At 49.0% G+C, this 21121-nt stretch overlaps 1 protein-coding gene and 1 non-coding gene across 3 annotated transcripts in view; both read left to right on the top strand.

The window, feature by feature from the left end:
* The first annotated feature begins 8477 nt into the window (after positions 1-8477).
* Positions 8478-8559, top strand: TRNAS-AGA (transfer RNA serine (anticodon AGA)). The gene has a single exon. It is a non-coding gene; the product is annotated as a tRNA-Ser (tRNA).
* A 147-nt stretch (positions 8560-8706) lies between these two features.
* HS1BP3 (HCLS1 binding protein 3) overlaps positions 8707-21121 on the top strand; it is a 143201-nt gene continuing 130786 nt past the window's right edge. The window contains exon 1 of one of the 2 annotated variants that reach the window (XM_075598444.1): positions 8707-9026. In XM_075598444.1, coding sequence (XP_075454559.1) covers positions 9001-9026 — 26 coding nt within the window. In that variant the 5' untranslated portion in view covers positions 8707-9000. Of the gene's footprint in view, positions 9027-9068; positions 9260-21121 lie in introns of those variants that run through there. The other variant, XM_075598445.1, reaches the window with a different exon arrangement.

Genomic DNA, 21121 nt, shown 5'->3' with positions numbered 1-21121 from the left:
ACACTAACTCATCCACAAACCTCCCTTCCCAACCTCCATAAAGAACTGTCAGAATTTGGCAAAATTTCAGGCTACAAAATCAACAATGACAAATCTGAAGCCCTAAACCTAAATCTATCAGAGCCAGAAGCCAAACTGCTTAAACTAAATTTTAACTATAGGTGGAGTTCTTCATACATTAAATACTCGGGAGTAAATGTACCCGGAAACTACCACTCGCTATACCGATATAACTACACGGCCCTGTTCGGAAAAATTAAAAAAGATCTGGACAAATGGGAAGGATACCAGATCTCATGGATCGGGACAATGATCTCAGTGGAAATGAATATACTCCCTAGATTGTTATTCTTTTTCCAGACACTTCCGATCCGTGTCCCTGGCTCGAACTAAAAAACATCCAAAATCAGCTGTTTAAATTCATTTGGCAGGGCAAAAGACCCAGAGTCAGTAGGTCAGTCCTTCTGTCATCAAAAGCGAAAGGAGGGCCTAGGAGTGCCTGATATTCTAAAATACTATCAAGCGGCTCAGCTGCGACAAATTGTAGTGTGGAACGCAGACCCATGTCAACATTGTTAGGTAGATATAGAGTCCCACTACGCTAAAACGCCTTCACTGCCAACCTGCCTCTGGTGTCTGGACAAAGAAGAGAGACCGGTGCACAAATTTGAGCTGGGCGCGATGAGACACACTTGGGAAGTCTGGCTGAAATGCAAAACCAAGTTTAAACCATCGGACACACGCTCTCAGCTCCCCCCGATCATAAACAACCCCAAGTTCCCCCCAGGGTGCGAACCTGAACAGTTTGAACAATTCGAATCAAAGGGGATAAGGGCGGTCGCCGACCTACTGAGCAGTGGAATGCTGCTGAGCTTCCAAGAACTTTGCACCAAATATGAGGCACCAGAACTAAGTGTATTCAAATATCTCCAAATTCGACACTTTATCCAAAAGATGTTCCCAAAGTCTGAATTTCCCCCTCTCACAAACTTTGAGATGCTGTGCCAGGTCGGCACTCATCAAAAAGGTCTAATAACACAAATTTATGTTGGAATGGAGAAAACAGCGGACCTCCCTGCACATGATTATATGCTCAAATGGGCTGCGGAATTGAATACAGTTATAGACATAGAGGATTAGGAAGACATTTGGGATGCAGCCTCAGGAACTTCCATATGTACCACAACAAAGAAAAACATTTATAAAATCCTATTTCACTGGTACCTTACCCCAGTGAGATTAAAGCAAATCTACTCCCTGGCCTCCGACTTATGCTGCAGAGGCTGTGGACAAAAAGGAGATATGGCCCACATTTGGTGGTCATGCCCGAAAATCCAGAATTTTTGGCTTATGGTTCAAAATCTAATAAACGAGGTAACAGGCCTCACAATTCCTATTGATCCACTGACCTACCTACTCGGCAGGCCAATAGAGGAAGTTGACCGCCCAGTTAGGAAATTAATCTCCTTCATTTTAACAGCTGCAAGATGTGCGGTGGCGTTCTCCTGGAGAAAGATGGGAACCCCCTCCAAGCAGATGGTTAAAAGAAGGGTGAACGATGTGATGCTAATGGAGAGACTAACTGCGTTTCTCAAGAGCAAAACATAGGGCTACTGTAAGATGTGGGAACCCTGGCTTAATCACTAACCCAGCCCACAAAACCCACCTAACACAAAATTAAAGGGAAAATAAAGTCTCCAGCTAATCTAGATGGATCTCTGCAATTGGAGAAGGGATTCCTCTCCCCCTTCCCCCTCCATCGTTCCTTTCTCTCTTACTGGTCCATTATGTGGTCCAGAGGTCTCGCCTCCCTTGGCGATGGTCTTTTCTATTTTAAACACATCTCAAAAAACCTTCTTTGTATTAGGCTGTTATTATTCAGTGAAATGCCTGTAATTTTGAATTTTGACTAATAAAAACATTTGGGAAAAAAAAAAAATGCACATATATTAAAGTTTCATAATACACCACATGTAATTGGATATAGAATAAAAACACCTCGCAACATTACAAAGTAAAATGCAGGATGTCACGGCATTTTGAAATACCTCGTTATTAAATTAAATATGCCTCATTGACCTTTCCTGTTCACATACTGATTGGTAAACGTGATATTTTTTAGAAGATATTTAAGCTGTAAGATACAGTGCATATTAATGTATGTGTTGCATAAAAATGTATTTAATGAGTTGACAATATTTTATTCTAGATATATTATGACACCGCGGAATGTGTAAGCTTAGCAAGACCTTGTTCCCCCAGATAACATATCATAGCTCAATATAACTTCGAATATTACAAAGTTCCCACAGAATTCAATGGAAATATTGTTGCTGTATATCAGGGGTGCTCAAATCCAGTCCTCAAGCCCCCCCCCAACAGGTCAGGTTTTCAGGATATCCCAGCTTCAGGACAAGTGGCTAAATCAGAGGCTCAGCCAAAGACTGAGTCTCTGATTCAACCACCTGTGCTGAAGCAGAGACTGATTGAGCCACCTGTGCTGAAGCATGGATATCTGAGCAATGATTACTGCTAACTGGCTTTAGCAAAATGTAACTTGTCTGTGTTATGTATTAAACTGCAATAGTGCCGATTGATTCACTATCGCACTGAAATTTCCATTGGCTTCAATGGGTGCTTCAGTGAGAAAATGCCCCGGTCGGCACAATCACAGTTTAATGAATACCCCCCTTAAATTGAAAAGCTATAGTAAGAGAGGGCCAGTGATGAGGAATAGGAGCTATATAACCTTTGAAGTGTTATAGTGCCATGCTGGAATAAAAAGCAAAAGCTAAAACACTTAGGCCCAGGACATAGTGAACTCAGCGTCGCTGAGCCGGGCTGAGCCGTGCTGAACAGATGCACAAAGCCCCTGCATCTGTTATCAGCGCGGCTATAGTTTCTCCCTCCACATGCGTGCTGATGCGTGCGGAGGCTGAGAAACTTCCCCGAGACAGGCAAGTTTGAAATTTGCCGCTCGGGGAAGCGGAGGAGCGGTCACGTGACCGCTCCCATCCAATGGGGCTGCAGCCGGTCCGGCATTGTAACTACAGAGCCACCGGACCAGCAGAGGTGTGTGTGTATGTGTGTGTGTGTGTGTATATGTGTGTGTGTGTATGTGTGTGTGTGTGTGTATGTGTGTGATGTGTGTGATGTGTGTGATGTGTGTGATGCGTCTGTGTCTGCTTGCGTGTGTCTGCGTGTGCGTGTGCGTGCGTCTGCGTGTGCGTGTGTCTGCGTCTGCGTGTGCGTGTGTCTGCGTGTGATGTATGTGTGTGAATATATTTATCAAAGTTGCACAATGTTAATAAATAATTTATTCTCACATGTCTTTTTTTTAATTTTTAAAATATTACATAATACACACACACACACACACACACACACACACACACACACACACACACACACACACACACACACACACACACACACACACACACACACACACACACACACACACACACACGTTCCCCAGTGACACACAAACACACAGACCATTTCAAAGTGACACACATACACTTACAGCTACCAAGTGACACACACCGTGATACCCGCCTCCCAAGTGCGCTTGCTGTCTCCTCTGCCAGGACAGCAAAAAGCTCCTGGTAGAGCGAGCGGCGGCTAGCATCAGCGAGCAGCAGCACCAAAGTGCTTACTATGTCCCAGGCCGATTGTAAACTCTTCAGGGCAGGGACTCTCTTTCCTAATGTTACTGTCATGTCTGAAGCGCTTATTCCCATGATGTGTTATATTATTATGTCATGTGTATTACTGCTGTGAAGCGCTGTGTACATGGAAGGCGCTATAGAAATAAAGATATACAGGGCCGCCAACAGATTTCCCGGGGCCCAGGACCAGAGTTACGTCTGTGCCCCCCCCTCGGCAGTATTGCGAGCCCCCCCATTTCACACCTCACGAGCCCCTCTATTTCCCACCCTCTTCCCATGTATTTCTCTCCCCTCCGTCTCACTCTTACTCCCTCTTTTCCTCACTCACTCCCTCCCCCATCTCTCTCCTCTCACTCGCCCCCACCTTCTGTCAATTACCCCACTCTCACTCAATACACCCCACAAAATACATACCAAAAAAACCCACCTCAATACATAATAAAAATACACCCCCACCCCACAATGCAGTAAAAAAATTATACACCCCCAGCCCCAATGCATATTAAAAATACACCCCCACATTAAAAAATACACCCCCCACAATGCATTTTAAAGACCCCCCACCCCCAATATATATTAAAAAGACCCCCTCCCCAATATATATTAAAAAGACCCCCACCTCCCTAATACATATAAAAAGCCCCCCAAGCCCCCAATACATATAAAAAGACCCGCAACCCCAAATACATATAAAAAAGACCCCCACTCCCCAATACTTATAAAAAGATCCCCATACATATTAAAAAGACCCCCACCCCCAATACATATTAAATAACACCCCCACTTCCCCAATACATATATTTAAAAAGCCCACCCCCAATACATATTAAAAAGACCCCCAGAATACATATATAAAAAAAAAGACTTACCTTGTGGATGATCAGGCAAGATCCAGTGGATGTTGGGCCCGGTGGCCAGCATTGCAAGTTGGGCTCGACCCCTGGCCAGGCCCGGCTGCCGGTGATCTCGCGGCCGGACCCCGACTCTCCCCTCAGCAGCAGCAGCCTGAATGCATCTATCCCTCTATCCGACGCCGAGCTTCTGACAGGCCTCCCTCTCATGCCGTCGCGTGCCGGAAGCAGAGAGCGCTGACGTCAGAGCGCTTATAGCGCGCTGAAGTCAGAGAGGCCCGTCGGCGTGGGACAGAGGGACAGAGTCATGCAGGCTGCTGTTAAGGGAGAGCCGCGAAATGCCCGCAGATGGGCCTGGCCAGAGGTCGGGCCCAACTTGCAGTGCCGGCCGGCCGCCCCCCCCAACTCACTGGGCCCGGGATGGCAACCCCGGCAGACCCACCCTGTTGGCGGCCCTGAAGATATACATACATACATACATACAGCGAGAAAACTCTGAATGGTACATATCAGACAGCCCTTTGAAATCGTGTCTTTTAGAGAGCTGGAGTGATATAAATAAAGGAGGATTTCCTATACAATTTAGTAAATAAAAATACCATTTGGGTGCATCTGCATGTCTCAGATAGATCTGTAACCCTGTCATTCTGCATGTTCGCTTAGCAAAAAGTCCTTCCACTACAGCCAGGGATTCTGGGTAATGACATGCAAATGAAGACACACAGTGTGTAACTTTTTGCTTCTTGTCCTTTTTAACATGGCGCCCTATAAACTTATGCCTGCTGTATTACACAGCTTTTCAGCAAAGCCTGGGTTAAAGAAGTTATGTAATACGGCAGGCATAAGTTTATAGGGTTCCATGTTAAAATGGATTAAGACGTAAAGATGTAAAGAGTGACAAACTGTTCTCATTTTACATGTCATTACCCAGAATCCCTGGCTGCAGTGAAAGCACCGTTTGCTAAGCGATAAGGGGGAAATACAAGGCAGCAGACGTGAGACACGCAAATGCACCACAAGTGGTATTTTTATTCACTGTACACTGTACGGTGGAGGGTTTTTACTTTCCCACCATAACTTATTTAATGTCTGGTGAATACTGTTTTGGGAAGGACTGTAATCTCTGTAAAGGCTACTTTCAAACTAATGTACATGTAACAGACATACATCCGTTGACACTGTTGAATATAGATATTATAGAGAAAAACCTCGCTCTAACCCCTTGTTGGTGAAAGCGTGCTGCCTAGGGATGTGCAAAATAGAAAAGGATGTGTACCAAAGAAGGTACACTGAAGGATCCCCTTGCAGGCGCACCGCAGACCTTTATAGTATAGACGGTCAGGGGTGGATGTTGTAAATAGAGTAAACTTTATTAAATAACTATGTAAATGTGTAATTAAAACAGTATATAGTGCAGTTCCATATACTTAAATAAAAGATAGACAGTGACGTCTATACAGCTCCGCCAAGCGTCTCGCTGAGCTCTTGGGCTCTGGTCAATGTAGTATCGTAACTACACAGGGTACCTATTGTCCTTCAACTCACATGTTCCGTGGTAAAAGTAAGTATATGTGATCAGATAATATGTTAACATACACGGTACGATCACTTATGATAATTCCCCTTGGTCTCTACTAGGTGTGTAGAGTAGATAATGGGGTATGTGATCAAGGTAATTGGACAGCTGTGTCTATGCACAGGGATAACATACACCTTGAACTGTGTTTTTATATAGGACAGTTTGTCAAATAATCAGTGTGCTGAAACAGGGGCTGATTCTCCAAGATCTTGAATTTTGTATTTTATTGGTTTGAATATTGCCTGTAGACCGAGGTGGTGCTTAGTGACCCTGATTATGTATTAAACCTGTCACGTATACATTCATAGACATATAGGTATTAGTGCTCCTAATGTAGCTTTGTAGAGAGGGCAATGTTATGTCAACAATTCTGCTTCCCTCGGTAACTCAATAAGCATTCAAACTGTGTCCATATAGCATACCCACGGAGTGTGTGGACCGCGCATGCGTCGTACGCGGTACTCAGTATGTCCCTGAGATATTCTCGTGGACATGGGCTGCGCATGCGCCGAAGCTGGGCTCTATCCTGTTTGTTCTCGGCGACTAGTTCAGGGGAGTGGGGGGGGGGGGGGAAGGAGGGGAGTGGGGGGGGAAGGAGGGGAGTGGGGGGGGGGAAAGGAGGGGAGTGGGAGGGGAGTGGAGGGGGGGAAAGGAGGGGAGTGGGGGGGGAAGGAGGGGAGTGGGGGGGAAAGGAGGGGAGTGGGGGGGGGAAAGGAGGGGAGTGGGGGGGGGAAAGGAGGGGAGTGGGGGAAAGGAGGGGAGTGGGGGTGGGAAAGGAGGGGAGTGGGGGATGGGAAAGGAGGGGGGTGGGAAAGGAGGGGAGTGGGGGTGGGAAAGGAGGGGAGTGGAACGTGGGAAAGGAGTGGGGGGTGGGAAAGGAGGGGAGTGGAGCGTGGGAAAGGAGTGGGGGGTGGGAAAGGGGGGAAAGGGGAGAGGGGGGGTGGAGAGCAGGGGGCATATGTATTGTCATAATTTATGTATGTGCATGACCTCTCCCCCCCCGTCCGGGCGTCCGTTCCCCCGCTGTCTCGGCGGCTGTCTGGCCGCTCCCCCTTCTTGGTTCCCCGATGGCTCGGGGCTCGCTCTTCGCTCCCCTGTCCCCCGTGACTCGGGGCTCGCTCCCCCGTTTCCCGTGACTCGGGGCTCGCTCCCCCATTCCCCGTGACTCGGGGCTCGCTCCCCCGTGACGCGCTCCCCCGTTCCCCGTGACGCGCTCCCCCCCCCCTGCGATTGCTTGGTCCCCCGATGTGTCGGACTGAGGCGCGTGCAGGCGGCGGCGGCAGGAAGCGCGTGCATGTGTTGGCGTGTGGGCCTGGGGCCTGGCCTGTGTGGGCCTGTGGCGCGAGGCTGAAATAGGTGAGTTACTGGGGCCATCAGTTGAGGCGGGACGCGCAGTGGTGTGACTTACCGTGGGCGGACGGTGTGTGTGTGTGTTGTGTGTCCTTTAGCCCGTCACTCCGCCTCAGGCCAATGAGAGGTGTGCGGGGGCGGGCGGGCCAAGGGACCAATGAGATTTCCCCTAGGGACAGAGGCCATGCAGACAGGCATACAGTGCTTTCACAAATATAGTATAAGATGCATACAATTGTACATTATTTCTAACGCGATCCGCTTATATCGCGATGTGATTCTTTGGACCCCAAGCTCAGCGTTATAAGGGGGTTGAGCTGTATATAGTGAACATTATCCAAAGGTAACACTGAAACATGGCGCAGCTCGAAAGTGACAAACTGAAGCCCGAGTTATTTTGATGTCATTAGCGGTTTCAGAAACGGTAAGGCTGCGACCCCGCTGGCGCTGACCACGCTGAGCGCGCGATGCTTTCCGCTTTAAGTTACACAAATCTTTATGTGCAAGTCCCCGGTCACGCGGTGCGCGCAGGCTCGTGCGCGGGCATGCACGCCCACTCAAACTTGAGTAAACAAAAAAATGTAAGTTTGAAGCCCGCTCAATTTGCTCGCAACGCTCCCACCCCCCCACGCGCACTTGCGAAATAGCAAGGACATCTGGCGCTCATGCTTGGAGAGCTGCTGACGTCACCGCTCTTAAGCATGAGCACGGTCAGCGCCAGCGGGGACGCAGCTATGAGTGTTTAACTGTTTGATATCAAAATATTTTATTGCATTGTCTAAATGTAAATCCCTGCATTTCCTCATCCTACAGTGATTAGCTTTGGAGGGGTTTGTGCAAAAGCAGACAAACATACCACTTGATCCATGAAGCAAAAGTCACAAGCGTCAGATTACATTGTAACAGCATAAATTGCTAAATAAATACAAATGAATAAACTGAGACATCTTTGCTTTGTAGCCACAACAGAGTTGTAGATCACACAACAGAGTTGTAGATCACACAACAGAGTTGTAGATCACTCAAGTAGTCGTGGCCGAGTGGTTAAGGCGATGGACTAGAAATCCATTGGGGTCTCCCCGCGCAGGTTCGAATCCTGCCGACTACGATTTGTTTTTTTTCTCTCTCTCCATTTGTCACATGACAAGAAAGAAGGACTGTCGCTGATTCACAGAGCGTGCAAAAAAAATTAAAAAATACAAATGCATTTGTGTTACACGTCTCTTTCCCTCCCGGACACCAGCTCTGGCTGCCGCAGTGTTGCAATACTCCTGCTCTTTTATTTATTTGTTTATTAACACGGGTGTGTGAGTGCACAGCCTCCCCACGGAAGTGCTGCTCCCAGTTGCACGGGTTGCACACAGCCCTCTGTTATCCTGTCTCGTGACTGTCAGCCGCGGGGCCCAGAGCTGAGCGCGCGCGCCCAGGCTAACCTCTGCAAGGAGACCCCCCCCGGGGGTTTGGGGCGTCTCGCGGGCCCACGCACAAGAGTGCACACACAGTATATACAAGGTTCACGGGGTGCGCGGGGCTGCGGATTCCTTCTGCCATGGCTGCGGCGCGAGTTACACCCAGGTCAGTGTTCCATTCAAGTTAACCTCTTCCAAGCTGCAGGAGGAAGCAATGCATTGGGGCGCACAGGAGAGTGCCATGCTGTGCATTGGGGAACACAGGAGAGTGCCATGCTGTGCATTGGGGAGCACAGGAGAGTGCCATGCTGTGCAATGGGGAGCACAGGAGAGTGCCATGCTGTGCAATGCCGCTGTATCCCTTGCAAGAGTTTAAAGGGCGCTGGACTTTTTATTTGGGTAATGTTCACTATATACATTATCTGAAACTAAAAGCTTTAGTATTGGGATGCCATGGAAAGGAGGCACCCAGACAATGTTTTGACATGCCTGATCAGTGAGAAGTTGGGGTGTTGGGGTGCTAACCGATATATATATTTTGTACACCATGCATGTCCCTGATTTCTCATATACAGCACATCCCACCCAAACATTAGTTCTGCACTCCTGGCTTTCCCATGAAATCCTTGTAACGATCTTGCTATGTTTCACAAACATGGGTTTTACATTTTGCCTCCAAGTACATTCTTGTTATCTCTACTCTTCCCCTTTTATAGTAATGGTTGCCAGGAATATGTTTAATCAGCCCTGTATTAATGCCGTCTTTTCTAAGGCAGTGGAGCTGCAAAACAAAGGCTGGCCCAATTTGTTCCTGTCAAAAGGCATCATATATAAATATTGCTCCCTTTTCTTCTCATGCAGGTGCATGGGTTATAGCATTTTTAACTGTGCTCATGTGTTTCTTAAAAATTTTGCTGCCAGAAAGTAACAATTTGTATGTCTTGTAGGCCTATGGTGGGGAAGGTGGACATGATTGGGACAGGGGGGATTATTTACTAAAGACTGAGAATTTAATACATTGAGAATTGCACCAGATCTATACATTTAAAAAAAAAAAAATTTCTTTCAGTGGGATGTCTTTTCCTTGATACATCTGGTGCTGGTTTATTGCACTGATTTTGTCACAGCCTGGAAACTTTGATAAAAAAAAAGAGTAGTATGGAGTAGGAGAAGCGTTAAACAACTATGGCCCATTTTCACTAAAGTGTGCTAAGCTTTAGCAATCTCAACTCCCATTCATCTGAATGGGAGTTAGGGCATGCTGAAGCGCAGCACTATTTAGTGAACATGGGCCAATGTATGGAGGCAAAAGTGGGGCAATAAATGATCTGCATTGCATGAATCAAATGAAAAAAATCCCATTGAAAGCAATAGGATTTTTATCTTTGATACATATGGGTCAACTTTCTTGCCTTAGAACTGCACTATTTTCACCTTGATACATAAATCCCATAGATCAGTGTTTTTCAATCGGGTTCCTGGGCATCCCTGAAGGGTTCCCTGTAATTTTTAAATTGTACCAAATACAGAAGAAGTTACAGTGCATCTGATCTCATATGCGCTGTTAGAGAGGGTTGGGGTTCCTCAGAATCTCACACGGGGTTCCTTAACCAAAAAAAAAAAAAAAGGTTGAGATCCCCTGCCATAGATACTAGGAAAACCACTTGGCTTCACATTATTACAATTGACAGATTTAACTTGTCATGTCCTCTAAGATTGCTTTTCCCAAAAGGGATATTCTATTAGGATGTGTATTTTAGGATTGTTGCAGGTTGTTGTTTAATTGAATTAAAATAGTTTAATTTAATTGACCATCATACCTGCATTCTTCTTACAATTCTCTAGAAGACGTTGAGAGCCCGTTCTTAAAGGAGAACTCGTAGGGAACATTAAAAAATAAAAATAAAAAATAGGTATGAAGCAAGGGGTCATTTGGAGCGGAACCGTGTTAATTGCTGCTCCGAGGACCCCCTGCTTCCCGAGATATTTACATCCGTAAAGGGTACAGTATCTTTTGCTTTTTTTAAAGGAGCAATCCAGGTTATTTTTTTAATACAGGTTTGAAGCAGGGGGTCTCCTGAGCTGAACCCCGTTCATTTCGGCTCCGGGGACCCGCTGCTTCGCGAGATACTTACTTCCGAAGGGGGTGCCGCTATCTTCTGCAATTTTCAACTTCCTCGCCATATGAAGACGCTCCAGATGACGTCACGACTTCCTATTGGCCTGCAGGGCCCGGGAGCTTTGAAAATAAGTCATCTGGTGAACCCTTGAGTGGCTACCTGCAACTCCAAGTGGAAGGAAATGCCTTCAGAGCTGAAATTGATGGGGTGAGCTGTGGAGACCCCTGCTTCAAACCTGTATTAAAAAAATGAAGGCAAATAGGAAACCGCAAGGAATGATATCACAGCTTCCTATTGGCCCACAGGACGTGGCAGCTTTGAAGCCGTCATTTTGATAGCCCCAAATTGCCTGATCTGTTCTGATACCGGAAGCCCCTACGGAAGTCAATATCTCGGGAAACAGGCATCCCCGGAGCTTTAATCAACACGGTTCAGCTCCGAAAACCGCCTGGTTCACACTTGATGAGAAAAACAAACAAACAAACCACGATTTCACTAACTTTTGGCCATACCTTGACTCTTAATTACTCATTGTCTAATTCATACATAATTTTGTTCCATAAGACATTGAATTAGTTACTATAAACCCTATTGGATATTTAAGAAAAGACTGGTTTTGATTCAAGGCAGCGGCAGATTTCCCATTAGACCCGTGCCTAGGGCGGCACTATTTGGGGTGGCAAAAATTTCCACCCTCATATGCATTTGCTGCGCTCTCGGGCCGATTGGCACTTCCATGCTGCTGCTTTCTTGATGCCGCCCTCTATCTCCTTTTTAAAACCCCAGCGTCAAATGACGTTGCGGACGTTCCAACGTGACGTCACGCGGCGTCTCGTTGCCATTGGAAAGTGACGTTGCAACGTCAAATGACATCATGGGACGCCGTGCGCCGTCACGTTGATGACCTCCGCAGCATCATTTGACGCTGAGGTTCCAAAGGAGATGGAGGGTGACAGCAAGGAGGTGGCAAGACACATGTAAGTGCCATGGGGCGGCCAATTTAGAAATCTGCCACTGATTGATGCTTATCATGGCAAAACTGTGAAATTTCCGTAATCATCATTGGTGTTAACAAACTTTTTCTCGCCACTGTATGTTTTTTGGATGAAAATCTACAATGGTGCCCCCCAAATACTTGACACTGCTTTCACATGCAATTGTTGTGAATAAGCACATACATTCCTAAATATGTGTAACAGTGTTTCCCCCACCCGGTGGGAGATTTGGCCATTACTGGTCGTGTGGTGCATGATACCTGCTGGTAACAGGAGGGCTGAGTAGACCGCCGGTGGTAGTGGGGACACAGGACTAGGCTTCTGTGGTTCATACCCTACATATTTCTTTAGCAGTGTAGCGCCTCCATCTGGAGTAGGCTCCAGGAACTGAAGGTGATCTCCCACGGTAGAACTATTGCCTCTCTCCCCAGTAAGGTCACGCACCAGGCAGGAGATATAATAACAGGAACGGTGTATCTCTTCTGTACAGCACAGTAACAAGCAGGCTTCTGCCCGATGCAGTAACTCAGCTACCACTGAAGGATGGTCCCTGGACCGTCACTACAGGCCAAGGGCACCCGCAGCCGTCCAAGCTATTCCCTGCCTCCCTGGCAGAGGTATGGTTCACACTCGCTCTCCCTCGGAGGGAAGAGGACTTTAGAAGGCCCAATAATCAGCCTCTCAAATGTGTGACCTGCCTTCCTCAAGTGGGGAAAGCACAGCTAAATTTGGGCGAAACTTGCCCTTAAGTACAGCCAGGAGGAGGACATTAGATCTGTCCCATGATTGATCATGCCCGGGCCTGATGTCACCACCTCTTGCTGTCACTCAAATGCAGCTCCTCGGAGGGGTTAAACCCCATATCAACTACTGGCAAGGCCTGCCTGTACCAGGGCTTACTGCCAGGTGGGAAGCAAACTAGTAGCCACAGATGGCATGTTACATATGTAATATTTTTTTATAATTCATATCAAGCGCGCACACATTGCTCTTACTGTGTAATGACATAATAATCATCGTAGCTAGCATGCATTTCTACCTGACGTGATCTACAGTGACTCCATAATGTAAGTACTTTTTGTACATAATTTCTTCTAGATGCAAGATTGAAAAATGTGTTCAGCGAGACTCCTGGGTTTTGGTAGTGGTGTAATTATAGTTAATTCCTTAATTATATATTGCAAAGTGTGTTTCAGTACCATCTCACTGTGGACTTGGCAGAGCACAATAAATACTATATTGCACTTCAACTTTTCAAGTCTTTTAGTAGCAATCGGAAGTGGAGATACTTTGCTGTGACTGATAGCTGTGTTCAAGACTCTCTCAACTATAAGCCCTTTGCTGCTTCAGTAGTTTGTAATTTGCAGGCCTGACAGGGAGAGAAGGAATAAAGTATCTGTTGATTGAGTAGCCTAAGGCTGCATCCAGGGTCAGCGCTTAGGCGCTGACCCTTGCTGAGGCGCGCTGACGCTTCTCAGTGAGCCCCTGCAGCCACAATGAGAGCAGCTTTAGCAGGGGCTCGCGCACGCTTCCCCAAGCGTGCGGAAGCGTAGGTCTTTTTCAAAAGATATATTTTCGCGCTCACGGAGCGCAGGGCCGGTCACGTGAGCGTTTCGCCCAATGAGCTCCGTGATGTCACAGCCCCCCCCCCCCCCCCGACACGCCCCCGGACGGCGCGCGGATCAAGGCCAGGGAAAGCACCCGCTTTCCCTCAGCCTCCGCGCGCCTCCGCACGGCTGCAGTCCTATGCGCTGAGCGGGCGGCGCTTGCCGTGTTTACTTGCATATATAGATATATGTAAGTCCCCGCTCACGCGATGTGTTCCTGCGTGGGCACACACGCTCACCGACGCTCTGTGCTTATGTAAAAAAAAAAAAAATCTAACTTTCCAGCACGCTCAATGACCCCCTCCCCCCCGTGCGCGCGTAAATGACAGGACACCCGGCGCTCATGCTTGGAGTCCCCAGCGGGGACTTAGAAGTATTAAAAATCCATCATGAGTTTACCTCTAGGCCAAGGGTTGCCAACTCCAGTCCTCAAGGACCATCAACTGATCAGGTTTTCAGGATATCTCTGCTTCAGCACAGCTGATTGAGCCACGTGCTACAACAGGGATATCCTGAAAACATGACCGGTTGGTAGCCCTTGTGGACTGCAGTTGGCCACGTCTGCTCTATCATGGACTGCATAAAAATATTGTGCTATGGAGAATCTTACACTGTGTCACTGTATAAGAGTGATGCAGCCCCAGGCATGTGGTCTCCCATAGACTGTACTGGTATGCTATTGCTGTTGCACTGTAGCGTTTTGTTTATCTGCCTTGCCCCTTGCCATCACACCTTCGCTGATCTCCAGTACGACTACCTGTCCATTCAATAGCAAATGTACATGTTTATAATGTTCAAAATCCCCAAATATAAACCGTTGCTTGTAATGTTTATAGTTTGGCGTTCGACACCTGCTTTGTGCACTTGTTTTCTTTTATCACATATATGCATCATACCCAGAAGAAAAGGCCATATTTTAGTGTAGAAGTGTTTTGAACACATGGTATGCATTATTCAGCTGCAATGCCTTTTGTCCTGTTCTAACCTCTTCTTGGTCTTCATCCAGTGCATTTATTAGTGGGAGTTAAGGCAGGACATTATTTTCCCACTATGCAGTAACTTTTGTCATCACTTTCAAATATCTGGAGGTACAGTATGCATTATTAAGGTGAGGGGCTTGGTGATTAGGGAAGTGTCCATGTTTAGGAATTGTAAAGGAATGCCTGTGTAAAAGCAGTATGATTAATATCACACAGCTTTTTTTTTTTTTTCAGTTCAACCACAAATAGCTGAACACAGATTACAAACTGTTCAAACAATTGTTTTCCTAGCCATGCTGTAGAAGGCCTATAATTAAGTCCCAAAGAGAAGAATTGCCAAATGGCACTAAACCGGTGTTGTTTAAGCCTAAATCAAATTATTCCCTCAATTTTCAGTACTTGTATGAATTGGAGAAGTTAGAATCTCTAGTTCCAAACATTCCAACAATTTTTATTAGTTTGACTTTCAGTTATACCTCATTGCTGTTTCCTGTTAACTCCTTATTGTTTAATTCTTGAGGGTTATTAAATGTAGCTTTTTTTTTTTTTTTTTTTTTTACATCCACAAATGCAAACATCATGGGAACTTGCTGGAGGCACATCGGTAGAAGATCAGGCAAACCCAAAAGGCGAACATGCTCAAAGAGTCAATATATAAGAAATAATGCATGGGCAACAATATGCAATGATTACATCTCTTCATTAATGGTTTGACATAGATTAATGGCAAATACAAATGTAATGAGTGCTCCCACTGGATTTCAAGGAAAGTAGGTCTAATAAAAGATGAATCTAGAATCCAATGTTATGGTCCTTTTATGACAGGGCTGCTCAACTCCAGTCCTCAAGCCCGCCCAACAGGTCAGGTTTTCGGGCTATCCCTGTTTCAGCACAGTTGTCTCAATCAGTCCCTGCTTCAGCAGTGATGGCTCGATCACAGGCTCAGTCGATGTGCTGAACCTGGGTTATCCAAAAAACTTACCTGTTAGGGGTGTGGCGGTGCTCGTCTCGAATCAGGAGGCGGACCCGCAGGGCTGAGGTAGGCTGCAGCCCCGTTGCAGGCGTGCCTGCGAGGCTGGCAGCGCGTGCAGCCTAATTCCCCGGGCTGCAGGGGGAAAGACGGGGAGCGTGATGGGGGCGCGGCCGTGTCGTCACCCGGGAGCTTCGCCCTCATTGGCTGAACCGCCGGGGGGCGTGGCCCAGTGCTCCGTCGTGACTGCTGCTCTCAATTTTCTTGAGAGCAGGAGTTTCTGTCTGTGCAGCGGGGTGGCCCCCCCTCGCAGCGGGCCCGGCCCCATTGTGGGGCGGCACTTGCCCCTGCAGCGTCCGCCACAGCAGGCGCTGCAGTAGCCAACGGGGACCTGGTCGTAGGAATGCAGAATATCCGACCAGAGCCTGGGGACAGAGTCCTGTAAGAGTATTCGTAGTCCGTAAGCAGGCAGGGGTCAGGGCTGGCGGCAGTGGTGCAGAGTCCAGGCAACAGGCAGAAGGTCAGGGCAGGCGGAAAGCAGCGCGGTCGTGGTCACGGTCCGGGATCAGCAACAGGGATTAAAAATTGGCAAAAGGGTAATGCGTGACAGCGAAGATCAAACGGAGCAGCAGCAAACAGAACTTTGCTCGGTGACTCCCACCAGGAACTGCAGCCTTATAATGCAGACTGCCAGTACCCAAAATGGCCACAGTGAGCAGAAAAGGGCAGGAGAGACAGAAAACCTGGACCGTAGTGAAAACTGGGTATGGATCGAGCAGAATCCTTACAAGGGGGGGCTTGAGAACTGGAGTTGAGTACTTTGCTGTATGACATTCCTTATTATCGGAGTGTGCTCAGTACTCCTTGTGGCGGTAGGGAGGGTTTGGCCCGGGGTTAACGGGGTTACCCCCCAAGGGCCCCCCTCTAACGTCGCCAGGGAGACAAGGGGTTAACTGGGCTGAGGCCCAGAAATGTGATTTTACCCTTGTTATAACCTGTAAATGTATTCTTCCCTGTTCCATTGTAATGTCTGGGTTAATCAGTACCTGCATAACACACACACTGGGTCATCAGGGGTTAATTGTGTAAGCCCAGTGGGCTAGTTAATGCGTTATCTGTGTATTCCCTTTGCCTCATCGGCCTGCAACTGCCTATGTCAGAGTGTAAGTGATGTCTGGAACATGAGGGGAAAGGGGGGGAATATTTTAACCTGTCTTGCCTGCCAGCCAGGTATTCTGAGCCTTGGGGTACAGCCTCTGGGTCACCCCCCAAGTACACACACATTAAAAATATAACTTTGTCATAAGAGGGACATATATTTTTGATAAAGTGACTTTTTGCAGTTTTTGAAATACACAGGCAGAATGCTAATGGTGTGCTAATGTACCGGCAGAATGCCTGTCTTTGTAATGCGTAAGGAACCAAATGGTGCCTCATATGAGTATTCACGTGAGTATTCACTGGAAGTGTATATCAACAGAGAGGTGTGATACATCGCCCTGATCAATAGGTAACTGACCTAATTGGTTATGCGAAAAGCCAAAAGCCCACTTCAAAAGGTTTTATTGATGGGGCCAGGGGGGGGGGGCTACCCCCATCAGGATATCAAAAGTGAGTAACTTTATTAAATATAAGAATACTATGAGATGTCCTTGGCTGAACCGGCTAAGAATTACATAAGTGTATTGGCGGGGGGCAGCCGATCTTGGGAAGTCTAAACATTGAATATGTAACTGCTGCTAAATGCCAGATATTAATATCTCTATTAATGTTCATATTACAATGTAATGATGGGTCTCTCTACGAGCGTCAGGTGTCCCAGAATGCAGTAATATATCTCACCTGACTGTGTGTATTACAGAACGGAAGTTATGCAATGATTTGCAGTAAATATGACATTTTGGTTGAAGTTCTCAGAAACTGCAGCCCTCCTGCTATGATAATGAGCAGGGAAGAGGATGCCTTTGTAAACGTGGTAACTCACATTTACACACCAAGGTTTCCTGCAGGAGTGAACATGACAAATGTCCACCCTGCTTCAAAGGGTTTATTGATGGGGGGCTACCCCAAGCTGGAAGTCCCAAAATGAGCTTCAAAAGCTTCCAAGGGACATTTGGTAGCCGTCTCGGCACCTAAGGTTACAGATAGAGGGAGAATGGTTTATAAACTGCTGTCCACCCATATATCCTTTGTCTTCATTTTTGGTCGCCATGCAATGTCTTGGGCCGATTGCTGGATGAAACTGCCAGTTCAGATGGGACTGTTTTCATTATTTTCATCTTTTACGTAAGTGTCTATATTTTGCCTGTTATTGTATAATCTGTTGTGTTCACCTTTATCAAGGAATAAATTCTATTTATCATATCTAAGTCTCGTCCCAGTTCAAACCCAGGTATATATATATATTTATAGTTTTTGGTGTACAATTACAGCCTGTCGCAAGCTCTCGTGACAGGCTTGTAATTAACTGGTGGCAGCGGCGGGATTGAACTGGACCTGGATTACAGTATTCTGCGGGGTACTGTGATCCAGTGGGAACTTGATGGTAATTGCAAGTTCCTGGGACTAAAGATATTGAACACACAGTGTACAACATATAACACAAGATATGGCACCTCCTCACTGTTCCCCTACTTGTGAGAAGCATTGCCTCCAGAACCAAAGTGCCGGCCATCCGTCTGACTGGAGCCGGGCACAGAGACCAGAGGAGTGCATCAAGTCGGCGCGGGGACCAGCAGCCAGCAAGGCTGAGAGAGAGACAGCAATCGGTGAGCATGAAACCCGGCAGGCTGAGCAAAGATCCACAGCTGCAGCTGCTGTAACCATCACACCGCCCGGAGAGCAGGGAAGGGACCCAGCTCCGGGACGGCAGAGACTTGTGGAGGGAGCGGGTGGTCTTGGAAACCACGGCAGTCTTGCACCAGGAGAGGTATTGGCCGCTGCGGCGGCCAGTCCATTTTTCCCAGAATTGCTGGCCCTGTTGTTGGCGCAGGAAGAGATGTCCCAAGCAGAGCGGCTCGAGCAGCTGAAGCTGGCGATGATCCGACTCGCTTATCCCCTCCCAGAGCCCGGCGCTCCAGCAACTCCGCTCTGGACTCCATTGCCCCTTGCTGGGGTTAGTCCACCGGCGGCGGAGAAGCCCTGGAATGAGCCCGGCGCTCAGGCAACTCCGCTCTGGACTCCGTTGCCCCTTGCTGGGGTTAGTCCACTGGTGGCGGAGAAGCACCGGCAGTCGCTGCGGCACTGCCAACAAATGGGCCACAATAATGCCCAGTGCGCTGACCGTGCGCGGTCAGGCGAAGAAGCCCCTCAGGGCCAACACTCACGAGCTGCGGAAAAGATGACCCAGTTAGCGGCATCCTCTGATGGCTCCCGCCCAGCCGGGGCGACAACCCTCCGCGGGACGTCTCCTGGAGAACCTGGACGGGCTGCATCAGCAACAGCGGCGGAGAGCAGCGGCCATCCACCTGATCCCGGCGGAGAACCAGCGGCGGCGGCAGAGAAGACGCCGCCACTCCGGCATCCTGCCGGCGGCAGTTTTATTTGGGGGGAGGGACAGGGTTTGCGGGAGGGGGTTATTTTACCAAGTTTGCATGGAGCTGAGTTCCTCCACAAAGACCTGGGACCCTTGTCCTGCACCGTTTTACCTGTACCCAACCCGGGTGCTGTTGCGGCAGCGGCCCGGCGCTGCCCAGCCCAGATGGGGCCGGCGGCGGCCGCTCCAGTCCCCCTGCAATTGGGACCAACGAAGGCGGCGGTCTCTGCGGGGACCAGCAAGGTAAGCCAGACCAAGTCGCAGACTGACTCTGACTTATGTTTCCCTATGACTGTACCCTGTTGTTTCACTATAGGGGTGACTGGGGGGTGGCAGGAGATAGGGGTACCAGGGGACGGGAAGGAAGGGCAGCAAGTGAGCCAGCCAGATTTCCCCATTACCTTGGCGGAGCGGCAAGGGGACCCTCAGTTAAGAGTCCCACTGTTGCAGCCTTGCTATGGGCTGGAGGTATCCGGGGTTGTGGCAGAGTTAGACCACCCCCAGATTACCTGCCAGCCAGGAGCTAAGGTGGGTGCATCTGCACCAGCAACCCTGAGCTCACCTCCGGTAATGGGGGCACAGCTTCAGGGAGAGGGGCTCGCCCCGTTAGCACCCAGCTCTAGGGTAGGATTGCCTGGGAGAGGGTTGGGTGGGCCAGTGGGAACCGGGGAGGGAAGGCAGCAAGTGAGCCAGCCAGATTTCCCCATTACCTTGGCGGAGCGGCAAGGGGACCCTCAGTTAAGAGTCCCACTGTTGCAGCCTTGCTATGGGCTGGAGGTGTTCGGGGTTGTTGCAAAGTTAGACCACCCCCAGATCACCTGCCAGCCAGGAGCTAAGGTGGGTGCATCTGCACCAGCAACCCTGAGCTCATCCCCGGTAATGGGGGGACAGTGTCAGGGAGAGGGCCTCACTCAGGTGTCCCTAGGACCCAGGTTAGGATTAGTTAGGGAGAAACGGAGTGAGGGGAGGCTGCAGGTAGGTAGCCCGCATCAGTTACCAGGGGAGGGGAAGGAAGGGCAGCTTGTAGGGCCGCCAGGCTTCCCCATTACCTGGGCAGAGCAGCAAGGGGACTCTCAGTTAAGAGCCCCACTGTGGCAGCCTTGCTATGGGCTGGAGGTACCAGGGGTTGTGGCACAGTTAGACCACCCCCAGATTACCTGCCAGCCAGGAGCTAAGGTGGGTGCATCTGCACCAGCAACCCTGAGCTCACCTCTGGTAATGGGGGCACAGCTACAGGGAGAGGGGCTAGCCCCGTTAGCACCCAGCTCTAGGGTAGGATTGCCTGGGAGAGGGTTGGGTGGGCCAGTGGGAACCGGGGAGGGAAGGCAGCGAGTGAGCCAGCCAGTTTTCCCCGTTACCCTGGCAAAGCCTCAGGGGGTGTCTCAGATCAGCAACCCCCTGTTGCAGCCTTGCTATTGGCTGGAGGTACCAGGGGTTGTGGCACAGTTAGACCACCCCCAGATTACCTGCCAGCCAAGAGCTAAGGCGGTTGCATCTGGAGAGATGCCCCTGGGCTCATCCCCGGTAATGGGGAGACAGTGTCAGGGAGAAGGCCTCACTCAGGTGTCCCTAGGGTCCAGGCTAGGATTAGCTAGGGAGAAGCGGAGTGAGGGGAGGCTGCAGGTAGGTAGCCCGCAGCAGATCTCAGTGAGAGAAGGAGGGCTAGTGGTAGCCAGGGAGGGAAAGCATCAGGTAGTGACGCTAGAGTTTCCCGTTACCCTGGCAGAGCCCCAGGGGGTTTCTCAGATCAGCAACCCCCTGTTGCAGCCTAGCTATGGGCTGGGGGTATCATGGGCAGTGGCCAGTTTTTGCCACCCCAGGGATACCTGCCAGCCAAGCGCTAAGGCGGTTGCATCTGGAGAGGTGCCCCTGAGCTCATCCCTGGTAAGGGGGAGACAAGGTCAGGGAGGTAGGTGCACTCAGGTAGTTCCAGGGTCTGGGGTAGGATTGCCCAGGGAGGAGAGGAGTGCAGGTGGGCTGCAGGGAGGTAAGCAGCAGGCTGAGGTGCTGGGCCTAGGGGAGGCTAGGCAGGGAGGCACCGTAGAGCAGGGGGA

Source organism: Ascaphus truei, chromosome 4 (assembly GCF_040206685.1).
Source record: "Ascaphus truei isolate aAscTru1 chromosome 4, aAscTru1.hap1, whole genome shotgun sequence".
NCBI classification, from domain to species: domain Eukaryota; kingdom Metazoa; phylum Chordata; class Amphibia; order Anura; family Ascaphidae; genus Ascaphus; species Ascaphus truei.
Note: the sequence above shows the minus strand (reverse complement) of the source record. Positions and strands in the feature narration are given on the sequence as shown.